Source organism: Buceros rhinoceros, unplaced genomic scaffold (genome assembly GCF_000710305.1).
Source record: "Buceros rhinoceros silvestris isolate BGI_N320 unplaced genomic scaffold, ASM71030v1 scaffold7354, whole genome shotgun sequence".
NCBI classification, from domain to species: domain Eukaryota; kingdom Metazoa; phylum Chordata; class Aves; order Bucerotiformes; family Bucerotidae; genus Buceros; species Buceros rhinoceros.
In genome coordinates this window covers 13,431-26,399 of record NW_010408734.1, presented here as the reverse complement: position 1 = coordinate 26,399, position 12,969 = coordinate 13,431, and the positions used below count along the sequence as shown (strand labels likewise).

Here is a 12,969-nt window from a genome sequence, read left to right as displayed (position 1 = left end):
GCCGGCGGGAAACCTGCCCAGCAGAGAAGGACATGGGCGTGCTGGTTGACAGCAGCTGAATGTGAGCCAGCAGCGTGTCCAGGCATCCTGGCTTGTATCAGAAATGGTGTGGCCAGCAGGAGGAGGGAAGTGATTGTCCCCCCGCACTCGGCACTGCTGAGGCCACACCTTGAGTACTGTGTCCAGTTTTGGGCCACTCACTTCAAGAAGGACATTGAAGTGCTGGAGTGTGTTCAGAGAAGGGCAACGAAGCTGCTGAAGGGTCTAGAGAGCAAGTCTTATGAGAAACAGCTGAGGAAACTGGGGTTGTTTAGCCTGGAGAAAAGGAGGCTTGCGGGAGACCTTATTGCTCTTTACAACTACCTGAAAGGAGGTTGTGGGGAGGTGCGGGTCAGTCTCTTCTCCCACGTGACAAGTGCCAGGATGAGAAGAAATGGTCTTAAGCTGTGCCAGGGGAGAACTAGGTTAGATATCAGGAAAAACTTCTTTACAGAGAGGGTTTTTAAGCATTCAGACAGGTTGCCCAGGGGTGTGGTCAGTCCCCATCCCTGGAAGTGGTTAAAAGGTGTGTAGGTGTGGTGTGAGAGACATGGTTTAGGTACCCTGGTAGTGCAGGGTGAACGGTTGGACTCAATGATCTTAAAGGTCTCTTTCAACTGGGTGATTCTATGAAACAGCAAGAAAACATTTCTGTCCACAAGCCCTAACAATGAAATCAGAAGCAGCAAACTTAGAGCTTTGCAAGTTTAGATCATATTATTTCTAAGTTTTGCTGAACCACAGTGACCATCTGTCAGGGAGGCATAGAGCAGAAGGACACATTAGCAAGAAGCCTGAGATGGGGAAATGAGTAGTTATTGTCTGCAGAGCATTGGTGGTTCATCCCAGGTCAGGGGATAACAAGAATATACCTTAAAACTAATATGTCTGCTGAGCTCCCGATTTTTAGAAGTCTGCAGAGTTATGAATTTTCATTCCCATGTTCATCTTCCAAAGGTCTTTCTCAGGTTTCCCTTAAAGATCAGAGCTGGAGCAATATCAGCTGCTCTGTGGGGAATATGCCCTTGTGAATCCCAAGTTTTCCCAGTTCCTGTAAAAAAGCCATGTCTGGCAGGGCGAGCTGTCTGGTTTTGCCTGTACACTGGCTGCAAAGCCCTTGTGCCTGAGCTGCTGGCATAGGACCTGGAAGCCTGCAGGTCCCCCAGTCCTAGGGGGATGCTGGCCCCAGGCTCCAAGCCTGGCTGGGATGCAGGGTTACCCACGCAGGCCTGGCTGGTGGGACGCACCTGGGATCCGCGCTGCGGAGAGCTGCATGTCACAGAGCAGCACGAGGGAGTCAGGGAGACCTGCAGGTCCGAAATGCCCTGAGACTAGAAAGCAGGAGGAGAAGAGGAGGAGGGAAGTAGTAGTAGTAACTGGAAAAAAATACACGAGTGCCCTGGCTGCACAGGAATGGGGTCTCCTACCCAGAGCTTTTCAGCCTTTGCCAGACAGATAAGTAGAAAAGACATCTGCCAGCGAGGGGAGTTCAACCGGCTTGAAAATTTGTGGCTGTGATTTGGACACTCGTCATGCCCGCATACTGTGTCACTGCAAGAGAAATTCAGTTACCATGGGTTACCCTATCAGTACGGGGACCAAGTGCCTCCCCTCCCAACAGCTCTATAAAAAGAGTCTCTCCAAGACACCCCAGCGACTCCTGTCTACCGGCGCCGGGAGAAACTTGGTGGTGAGGAGAGAGGGAGGGCTGCCGGAGGAAGTGTCAGCATGCCGTCTGCTTTCCAGTTTCAGTGCCACTTTGTTCTCATCTTCCTGGCAGCCTCCAAGGGGGAAACCAGATACCTAGAGGTGAGCAATGGGGCTGACAACTGAAGTATCTCACTATGCTTTTAACTGCTGTTTTCTAACTTGTACTCCCAGTTTTCCAGCATCTTGATTTTTTCTCTCTCACTTCCTATTCCCACTCCTCTTGCATTAAACCTACACCTAAACCTAACCTAATATTAATGCAAGAATGTCTGTCCGTCATCCCCCACAATTTGTGTATCCCCCCTTTTCTTAAACTTGCATTTTGCTGAGGATTTAAGAGACTCGTTGTGCACTGAGCTGCTGGGCTCACCTCTTACATGTCAGGTTTGTGTCCCTCTGTTGCAGGTTGGCAGCTTTCTGACCGAGCTCTTCCACAGCTGCACTGTTTCTGGAGGAGGGATTTAATCTGCGGGTGCCTGTTCCTGAGACCTGTAGGGAGGGGGCTGCACTTCACTTTGCTCCAATCTCTTGACCTCTTTCCTTCACCAGGTGAGGGATGCCGCTGAAGACGAACCCTTCCTACTCCTCAGCGAAGACTTGAAGCGAGAGCTGTCTGCAGGGCAGACCTACCGGCGGTCGCTCCGTGAGTTTCTTTGGTGTTCTGGTGGGGAACATTGGTGGGCGGGAGAGTTCTGGTGGGAGCTTCGGACTCAGGGAGGGGAGGGGGTTATTTGGGTGCTGCAGGTGCTTTTTAGAAGTGTGGGGAGAAGAAGGACAGAGTGTTAAAATTTCAGAAAAACTGTGTTTGAGGCAAAGGGATTGAAATGGAGCTCTGAAAGCAAGTTGGGGCTCAGAGCTGAGAGTCTCCAATAATGGGAGGAGGACCATCCTGCTGGGCAGGGTTACATTTCCAGAGAATGGGTCAGGTGGAAAAGTCGTGATTACAGAGAAATCTATAGGAACGAGATGTTTGTGCACTTGTGCATGTACACAGACTTTTCTGCTCAACATGTTATCCCCTCTGCAACCCTTCATCGCACACTTGTGCTCGTACCTGTGAGATACCAGCCATCCTCTGATGCTCAGAAGGCTCTTAATTCCTTCAGCTGGGTACCTTCCTTTCCTCACTGCCAGCCGGGTCTCAGTGTGAGGGTTTCTCCTCGCTCCCCCCTTCCCTGCACCAGGGGAGCTGTCGCTGCATCTCCTCCCCAGGCTGAGGCAGCAGCCCCATGCCTCTGTTTTTCCAGGTTGCATCGACATGCTGAGTATAGAGGGGCAGTTCACTTTCACCGCAGACCAACCGCAGCTGCACTGTGCAACCTTCTTCATCGGGGAGCCTGAGGAGCTCATCATGATAGACTATGACTTCGTAAACATCGACTGTCAAGGGGGTGATTTCCTGAAGGTAAGAAGCTGGCAAGTCCTGCTACACTTCCTCTTTCCTGGTCTCATCTCACATGTATGATATTTGCTACATATGGAAGGGCCAGGTGAACGTGAGTGTGCACAAGTGTGTGTGTTGGTGTGTGCAGAACAGGCTTTAAGAAAGCAGCCATTTCCTGGATGGCTGTTCCTCTTCCCTAAGGCACTTCACCACCCCATCACCACCCCTTTAAAGCAAAGTCAGATTCAGGCTGAGGATTCTTCTCCAAGCTGCAGCATTGGCCCCTCTGAACTTTTCTAGGAGTACCTCTACTGAGTGTCCATACCTGGGACCAACTGAAAAATTTGGTCAGTATGACCAGTATGAGCCAAGCCCCTCAGCCTCATTAGGAGGGTTTTCTCACTGCACCATGAATCATATGAGCCCTGTGGATAATGATACAGCTCTCTGAATGGCTGTTACTGCTCCAGGACCTCCGCTAGCAGGTCACTCAGCATAAACTTGTTAATGACTGGATCATTGCAGGCTTTCTTTCAAATGGCCCTAATAGAGCTTTACAAGTCATTGACTCTGAACAGAAAGAGGTTCGTGACTCAGAGTCATTTATATTCCAGTATCAAAAAATGTTAGCAGTGTATTTTGCTGCCAGGCAAAAGCGTGGACCAAGATCTGAACTCAGCTCAGGAGACAAGGGGAGGCTCCACGGCCCTTGGCTGTTCCCCTCACCTTGCCTTCTGCCCTTTGCACTGCAGTGGTGGTGCACAAGCACAGACCCCATCCTGCCCATTGGCAAGCTGATCTCCAGGGAGGAGGAAAGCTCTCCTTGTCACTCTCTCTTGGAGGGATACTGTACTGCTGCTTGTTTTACCAGATGGAGGTACCCCATCCCTCCGTCTTGTACCCCAGCTGGGATCTCTCCCCATGTTAGTACAGAGGGTAATTTCAGCTTCTTATGGGTCCAGGAACTTTATACCTAGACTTACAGGCACTTATGGTGGCTAGAAAAATGCCAAGAGATCTTTGAGGATTTATAGAGTTTTTCCTTCCTTTGATCATGATGTTGCAGTTTCTTCCTTATACTGTTGTAGTTATACAGGCAACTTGTCCCTGGTGCAGTTTGAGCACCCATGCTTCTTTTCTTCAGAAAATTTATAGTTCTGGCAAATCCAGAGACTGATCCTGCAGCTCTTCCGTAGGTAAGTCCCACACATACTCACTTAAGGATTACTCACTGAAGCAACGGCAGAATGTGGTCCAAAGTATTGACTGGAGCATAGAAGGAATTACCAGGTGCGAGTGGCTGGGAGAGAATCAAAAAAGCAAGGTTAAGGTAAATCGAGGTAAATCGGTCCCTCGACCCTTAACAATAGGCAACTGCACAGCTATGCTAGAGTTAATACAGTTTTCTAGTTCTGAAACATTTCTGACACTTTTCCCTGAAGACAGTGAGGGCGAATTGTTGCTATTTTTATTGTGAAGGAAAGATTTGTAGAGGTTGCTGCTTAAGGTCCAGCCAAGTAGGCAGCATTTGTTCTGCCTTCTAGTGGTCAGGAGGAGCTGAAAGAATAGACTTAGGAGAGAGCAATACCCCTGATGATAATTCCTCCCCGAAGCTTTATTTTATTCCAGTACCTGTGGAAGGCCTCTGGGCTCATTAACGACAAGCTGCAAAACACAGATGTAGGAAAATTACATGTCAGATCAGTAGACTTAATGCCCAGAAAATGAGAGGGTGACTTGTGTTTCATGTGGCTTCCAAATCAAGCTAGTCAAAAAATTCTACTAGTAACAATGAAATTGCAATAGAAAGAAATTTTAAAAAATAATTTAAAAAATGATGCAAATGTGATGATACTGGAGGAAAAAGAGCTGCTTCTTTCAAAAAAAGGTCACCAAAATTGTCACCTGAAGGAAATAAAGAATTTTGGGGTTTAATTGGTAGCTTTGAACAGGCCATCTGGCATCAAAATAGAACAATGTCTGTAACACTTCATGTTTCTGTTCTCTGCTACAGAGTGATACACAAAAGCCTTGTTTTCAATTGTTGAACCTCTGTAGGTATTTGATGGCTGGATACTAAAAGGGGAGAAATTTCCAAGTTCCTTGGACCATCCTCTCCCCACTTCCCAGAGATACGTAGACTTTTGTGAAAATGGCAATATTCAGAGGAGTATCAGATCATCGCAGAATGTGGCAATGATCTTCTTCAGGATTCACCAGCCAGGCAATGGATTTACCATCACAGTCAAGAAAAACACCAATCTCTTCCGTAAGTCTGCGTTTTACAGTCAAATGGGCTTGCCTTTGGGGCAGAAAGCAAAATGACCGTATTGGTTTGCACTGAATTCTCTTGCTAGTGTTATCTGTGCTGACATGGCTCCAGTAACACCAGTGGAGCCTGAGGATTTGACACACATATCTGCATGCCTGAGAACTTGACTCAGGCTCAATGTGTGACACAAGAAAAAAGAAAGTGAGACCGTAACACATAACTTAGGCATGGCTTCAATACTCAGAACCAGAAGGCTCTTTCTTTCAATGAAGATCTCTTCCAATCTAATATTATTGAGTTTCATCACATTTGGCTAGAACAAATAGTGTTAATTTAGAGAGTTTAATCTCATCGATATCTAGATCTGAGTGAACAATGAGAAAAAAATAGCAAAGAGAACGTATTGCATAGTTAGGTGATAGTTATGAGTGATATATGATCCTAAGGATCCATTTGCAAGTTATTTCTCTAAGCCTGCAAGCTGACAAGGCACAAGTAATGGCCAGTTGCATCGTTTTTCCAAAACAGGATGGGACATTTATCTATTATTCTTAAGGCCAGTTTGATTTATCTGCCTCCCCACGCTAAGGATGCGGATGACGGGCATGTCTGCCCTGTCTTTACTCCAAGCTGTTCAGATACAAGCCTGCAAGCTGGGTCTCCGTGCTGGTGTGGCTTCATGCCCACGGATGTGATTATCGTGTGCAGCTGCTGGAGGTGGCTTGTGTCCTTCACCAGCCTGCTGAAGCACCTGCAGGCCTTCAAGTCTGTGTGTAGGAACACTTGAGTTGCACACACAGATGATAAGCTACTCCCTTACCTGAACAGCTAAGTTTGAACTTTAAGATAAAATCAGCACGTCCCTGCTCTAGTTTCAGTGGAATACTTTACAGGGTAAGGAACTGCGTTAAGAGGAGCAGAATAGGACTTACGGGTTTGCTCGCAGTATCAAGCAATAACCAGTCAAAGCCAAACAAAAGCCCTGTAATCATATTTAGCTTCCTTCAAACTGGCAAACAGTACAAGACTTCAATAACCTGAGGCAACAGGCAAATGCTGTACAGGAAAATGCCACTTGTTTTTGTCTTGGTTTTTAGTGGGTTTTTGTGGTTTTTTTGGTTGTAACACTTAGTAATTAATTTGTCTGTTCTTTGTTAGTACTGAAAGTACATCGTTTTGCTACATGCAGTTATGACTGCACAAGTAACCCTTGTACCTTCTCCTGTGCCCCAGCTTGCAACGTCATCTCTCAGACTCCCTCAGGGAGGTTTACCATGGTCATTCCTCATCAGCACAGAAACTGCAGCTTCTCCATAATCTACCCAGTGGTGATAAAAATATCTGATCTTATCCTGGGACATTTAAATGGCCTCTTTTTAAAGGTGAGTTGTTTGTTTCCTAAGGAATTAATACCACGTGCAGTTTTCCTGAGCACGGGAGAGGGAAGGGGATGAAGTTGTCCCAAACCGGGACAAGTGGGGATAGGCCGTGGCACTGGCTGCTAAGGCACGTCCGCAAGGCTACGAGTCCACACTGAGGGCTTTGTTTTCCCCCCAAAGATGAGAGATGTGTCTGTCTGACTCTGTCACTATTGTCTATATAGTGTTGCAGAGGCAATCAAATTATGCGAAGTACCATCAATGCCTGTAAATATTGCTTGCTATAACAAAGGGTAAGAATTTCATTAGAAAGAAAGGAGTGCTCTCCTGGAGAGCTGTCTGTCTGCGTTTAAAGTAATGAAAGCAGCAACCACTCTGAACAGAGAAAGGAAAAATAGGTTTGATAGGGAGATATTAGTACGGAGAAAACACAAACATGCTCACACCTGCTCAGCATGCTGAGCACCCTCTGCTCCATCTGCTCTTATGCACAGCACAGGGCTCGCGTTTGGCCATAGCATTTGGTGCTTCGTAAACCAAGACGAGAGAGAACTAGAGCTGTTGGTGGCACCCTGGGCCTGGGAGATGTAAGAAGATGCAAATTCCAAACTATCCAGAATGATAGGAGCAAGAAAGTTTGCTTTCTGCTGCAAGCCAGTCTGGCAGCCTAGGTCCTTCACAGGGACTCCTAGTGTCTGAGCAAATGAGGCTTTGAGAAATGGGCAAGCAGTGGGTAGAAAAGACACAACAACAAAAGGATAACGAAATCAGGCACCTAAATAGCAGCATATGGAGGCAGCCCAAAAGTGCACAAGGTGTCTGTGCAAGATATTTTTGCCAAACGGCACTAATTTCCTGGAAAAAAACACTTGTGGGTCTAATATACAGTGAGCCATTGTTACCATACAAAACTACTCTTTTGGTTAATTCCTACTTTAATTAACTTTTAATTAACTTTTTATCAACACTTATTGATTACAAATAAGTATGGTATAGTGGAACTTAAGTTCCTGACTGCCAGCTCAGTGTGGGCACGTGTGCAGCCCATGCATGTATTAATTTGATTATTTGTCTAAGCATCCAGAATCAGATTGCTTATCTGCACTAAAAGCAGTTGAATCAACACCTTAGCTACTTGCCAGTAATTTTCAGAGCCTACTTCGGTCTCCCTTTGCAATACCTTTAGGAAATTAACTGACTAATGTCAAATTGAAGTAGTGTTGCTCGGGATGAGAACATGGTTTGAGCACAGAGGACTCCTAAAACCTACTGTTGGCTGCAATCATGTCTAGATAACTCCTACTTTTTAAAGATAAATGATAAATAACTTTTAATCTCTGCCTTTTCAGAAACCATCAGCAGGTTGTGCTGGAGTGGGAGACTTTGTAGAGCTGCTAGGAGGAACTAGCTTAGACCCGTCCAAGATGTTTCCACTAGCTGATCTCTGTCATTCCTTTCATGGGTCTGGTAAGAACTCCTTCTTCCACTGACATCCACGTGATGAAATAATTAACCAGAGGGAGTTTTGCAGAGTCCCCCCAAACCTGGATTTCCTGCTAGACTGATGAACATCATAAATACCAGAATGTGAGAGCTAAAGCTATTCAAGCCTGTGTGATAACGCTTTAGCAGGGGAGTTGGACTAGATGATCTCTGGAGGTCCCTTCCAACCCCTACCGTTCTGTGATCCTGTGATACAGCACACCCACAATCGCCTTGACTTGCCCCTGCAGTAATCATTACAACAAGGCTAAGATATATTTTTAAAATGCTTGTACTATCAGACATATGATTATCAGAGTGTCAACAGATAAATGACCCTGGAATTTCATAACAAATGAAAGCAGAGCAGTTACATTTTCACTTAAGGAGGTTTTTTCTTCACTCAGTGTTCCCAAAGCCTCCTTTTCTGCTGCAGAAGTAACACATACCCCCAAAATCTCAGAGCTCCCACTCTCTGCTTTGAACTCTGGAGAAGCTCTGAACCTGTTTCCCTACCATGGCAGGCTGGTGACCTCTTTCTCCCCACAAAAATAAGAATTGCCAGTTTCCCTAATATTCAGTACAGCAGAGTACAAAGCGTTGCAGTGATGCGACAGACTAGCTCCTGTGAGACATACACTTTGGGAGTATGAAATCATGCATTGGAAAAGCAGCATTTCCACAGGGTTGGAGAACAAGAATGTGTCTGGCACTACACCCCTGTGGTTTCTATTGTCTCTCCTCACACCACAACTTGATGGTCCAGGAACTGTTCAAAGTTTTAACTGGCAAGCACAGGTACTGAGTGAATACTGTGCACTGCAACAAGATTAAAATGTGAAGGTGGTGCGAAGGAAGAAAAATCCCATCTTGGCAGGCCCTGCTCTCCCAATGACCCACCCACAAGATTCCTCTTCCAGTGAGGAAATTGCTCCAAGCTCCCCAGATGAAACCAGCTTTGCCGAGCACCTGCTCAGATGACTATTCTAAAGCAGTGGTAGTGATACATTTGATTTCCTCCAAAGTGAGTCCGTATGTTGGCACCATTGTCTTGGTGTGACCCTCACATGCCTTTGTTACTGCAAAGAACTTTCTTATACACAAAACCACTCATCCCTCTAACAGAAAACATTTCAATACTGTTAATTTTGGATAACTCCAGGACAGGGTGCCATTAGCTTCGCCCATCAATCATGGTATCTAACAGTGGCATAACTTACCAAGTACAAATATGTACAGACCTGTGCACCATGTCTATCTACGCTTACGTGAGACTGCAGGTGGATGGGAAGTTACTGTCATTTGCATGAGCACAGGTTACAACACTTGATTAAGTGCCCACGCCATTGTGCAGTGAAACTAACTAATATAAAAGAAGGTATTTAGTCAGTAATACCACTGGCCAGTCATTACTACACACAGATTTGCTTTGTTTCCAAAATTGTATGTGTTTGTGCTTAGTAATTCCCAATACTGTATATCTTTTTTCCCCTCTCTCTCATATAAATGAATCTTTATAGCTCCTCTATATCTCTTTTCCCTAACTAGCCCAAATGAAGATTGGCTGTGACAATACTGTGCTGCGGATGGTCTCCAGCGGCAAACACATCAATCGTGTGACATTTGAGTATCATCAACTCGATCTGCAGGAAACAGAAAACAGAAAGGAGAACAGCATTGAGGAATTCTGCTTTCCTAGTATCTGAGAAACCAGGCCACGCATTTTTCACATAGCTAATGAAAATAAGGTTCTGGTGAATTAAAAAAATGTATTTTTCCTTTAACCAGCTGGTATTATCAAGCCTTTCTGTGGTACAAGCATATTTCTTTTCCATACAAATCAGACATTCTCATGAGGAAGCAGGAAAAAGCAACCAATATATTAATCTCTGTAATTATCATTATATTTATTCTGCAGTATTTACACTCATTTACCACATCCAAAATCAATAGCAAGAAAAAAGCCCATGTTTCCCATATAAATATCATGAAGAAAACAAGACACAAACCCTCTGTATATCTAGTCTGGGGATATGAAACCCACAGTAAGTATAAACTTCATGCAGCAACTTTACGCTTTTATATCAGGTCTCAACAAAAATTTAGATGGTGGAATACACTTCCAGACACACTAGTGTGTCTAGAAACTACTTGTTTGTTTATGACTATAAATGTACCATTTATTTCTAATGACTTGTTTTTAATAAAAATTTATAGCATGGAAATTTCCTTACACAAATCCAAACATGAATAAATACATTCGAAGAGTTGGCAAAACGTTATTATGTTGTATTTTTCTGAAGAGCTCTTTTAACATTCTGGTTAAACTTCCTAAGTCTTGTGCAGTTTTCCAGAAATGATAATTTTCAACATATGTTGCTGTAAAACTGTGGACTATTAAAGTAACATTATGGGCAGAAGTTTGTTTTGCCAATGTTGCATACACCGTCACGCAGAGCACTTTCCAGCTGTACAGCTATGGCCCCTTCCCTGTTTAAGGTTTTTGGTCTGGTGTGCTGCTGACCAGTGGAGACAAGGGTATACAAACACAGATAATTTTTTTTTCCAGACATTTGGTGACCCAGAAGAGGAATGCAAGCCAAAAATCAAGTGTCTTCAGTATTCAGCAGCTCTGAAGTTAATCCTCCCCAGCTGAAGTGGGTGAAAACTACACAATGCCTCAGACTCCCCCCTCTGTAGGGTTTAAGAAGCTCAAATTTGGTGACTGCCTCATGAACAGAGAAATTCGCTTGGCAGCCTGGTCAGACTTGGGTGAGTTTGTCCACCCTTCAAGGCTGTATTTATGGAAAAGATGGGGATTATGGGAATGTTTTGCTGTGTTAATAAAAAAAATTAAAAAAAAAAAAATCAGACTACACTGCTGGTGGCTATCCCCAGGCATGGAGCAGTCCTGGCTCAGGGCTTTTGGTCCTTGGCCACCATATCCCTCCTCAGCCCCATGTGACCCACTGTGGGCTTCCCTGGCCCCTGCTGCAGTGCTGGCAGTGCTGGCATGGCCAGTCAGCACCAGAGGCATCGAAACAGGAGAAAAAAGTCAGGGCTCAATGAAATAGCCTTTTCCTGAAGAAGCTTGGAGTGACAGAGGATCCCCATCCCCCAACGTCTCACTCAGCTCTTCCTTTCTGGGTGCCTGTCACTGTCAGAGTGGCACTAACCGCATACAGCCCCATCAGCCTTTCCTGGGCACCCTTCGGTGAACCAGAGCAGGTTTCTGGTCTCGGCAGTTTGGAACAAGTTTGAGGGCTCCCATATCAGACTGTACTTGTCCACATCGCCTCTACATGGTGATGTAGAGGACTTTAAAATGCTGCTCCTAGGTGACATGGTCACTAAGAAACATAGGAGGAGTTCAAAAATCAGCGAATTTTGGGTCCAACAGCTCAGGACTAGAACCAGTGAAGACAAACTCACAATCTTGTTTAATGCATGTTCATAGTGGGATTTCCCACCTTTCAGCTTTATGTGGTACTTTTAATCCTAACATGACTCAAATATCTGCAAAGAGCTTTTTAGAAAAGAAACTTAATGTTCAGACATTTAGGATTTCTCCTTTTATAATATACAGATGTGGACTCTATTACTAAGAAAACTTACTGTTACAAACAAAAGAGAATGAAATATAACGCTGTGGAGGACAGCACCACCTGTCGCTGTTGCTCCATGTGTAACACTCAATTACATGGTGGTTTTCCCAGAACCAGTTGTCACTTCACCTGCTCCTTTAAATCAACATAAATTTAGCCAGCACCATCAATGACATCATTCCAATTTACTGGCTGACTTGGAAAAAATAGGACCTCAGTCAGCTGGGCATTCTTTGGTCTGTGCTTTAAGCTCTAACTCATGGATAAATCCAATAGTCACTTCGACCTATGTACCTGTATTAATGAAGGCCCTTGTCATTTCAGGAGTTGCAGAACTTCAGTCACAAGAAGTCAGCTTATAGATGTCAAAGGTCACAACCCCTCCAGGGTTTAGTTCTGGAGAATTAAGGAAATACATCACAAAATCACAGGATCATAAGTATCCTCGTGAATGAAAAGAAAGAAAACCAACGAAATAAAAGTTCTGCAAGGAGGGGAAAGTATTAAAAAAAGGCAACTGGAAGCTTGTAAAAGGGGGTAAAAAAGCAAGCAGATTAAGGAATATGTGAATAATATGAACACCTGTTGAAAGAAGCAAGAAAAGAACTTATAAATTATCAACTTATGCAAGCCTGGATGCTTACAAGAGCTGGAACGCCTCCTAAGAATTAAAACAAAAAGTCAAGCTCCTAACAATAAAAATGGAACAAAAGTGTTTGAAGACGTACTGTATGGAAAAGTTGGTTTTGAGAAGAAATTGTATGTCCAGGATTTAGACACATGGATACCTGTTATTGTAAGCAGAATCACCAAAACCCATAATCAACATCAAACGCCACAAAACTGTCAGGAGTAGATGTGAGTGACAGGCTTATTGCAGAATCCAAGAATGAACCATCACCACTGGCTTTCCCACAGAGAAGTGAGGTATGAGGTGGCATGATCTACATCACTACACAGCAAAGGAGCACTGCGCTAGATTTAGACAGAAAACCACTGAACCCGAACTGATGGGTCAGCCAACAATAAAGCAATGACTGAAGAACTCTTCAGCACCACAAAAACTACAGAGGAACCTAGAGTTAAAAACTGTTTGTA

General features: G+C 44.5%; 1 protein-coding gene across 1 annotated transcript; it reads left to right on the top strand.

The window, feature by feature from the left end:
• The first annotated feature begins 1,718 nt into the window (after positions 1-1,718).
• CRHBP (corticotropin releasing hormone binding protein) lies at positions 1,719-10,038 on the top strand. The gene is made up of 7 exons (XM_010134958.1): positions 1,719-1,848; positions 2,299-2,392; positions 2,997-3,154; positions 5,192-5,402; positions 6,639-6,787; positions 8,134-8,251; positions 9,815-10,038. The coding sequence occupies exons 1-7, from the start codon at positions 1,768-1,770 to the stop codon at positions 9,970-9,972; spliced, it is 969 nt and encodes a 322-aa protein (XP_010133260.1). The 5' UTR covers positions 1,719-1,767; the 3' UTR covers positions 9,973-10,038.
• Positions 10,039-12,969: the final 2,931 nt, after the last annotated feature.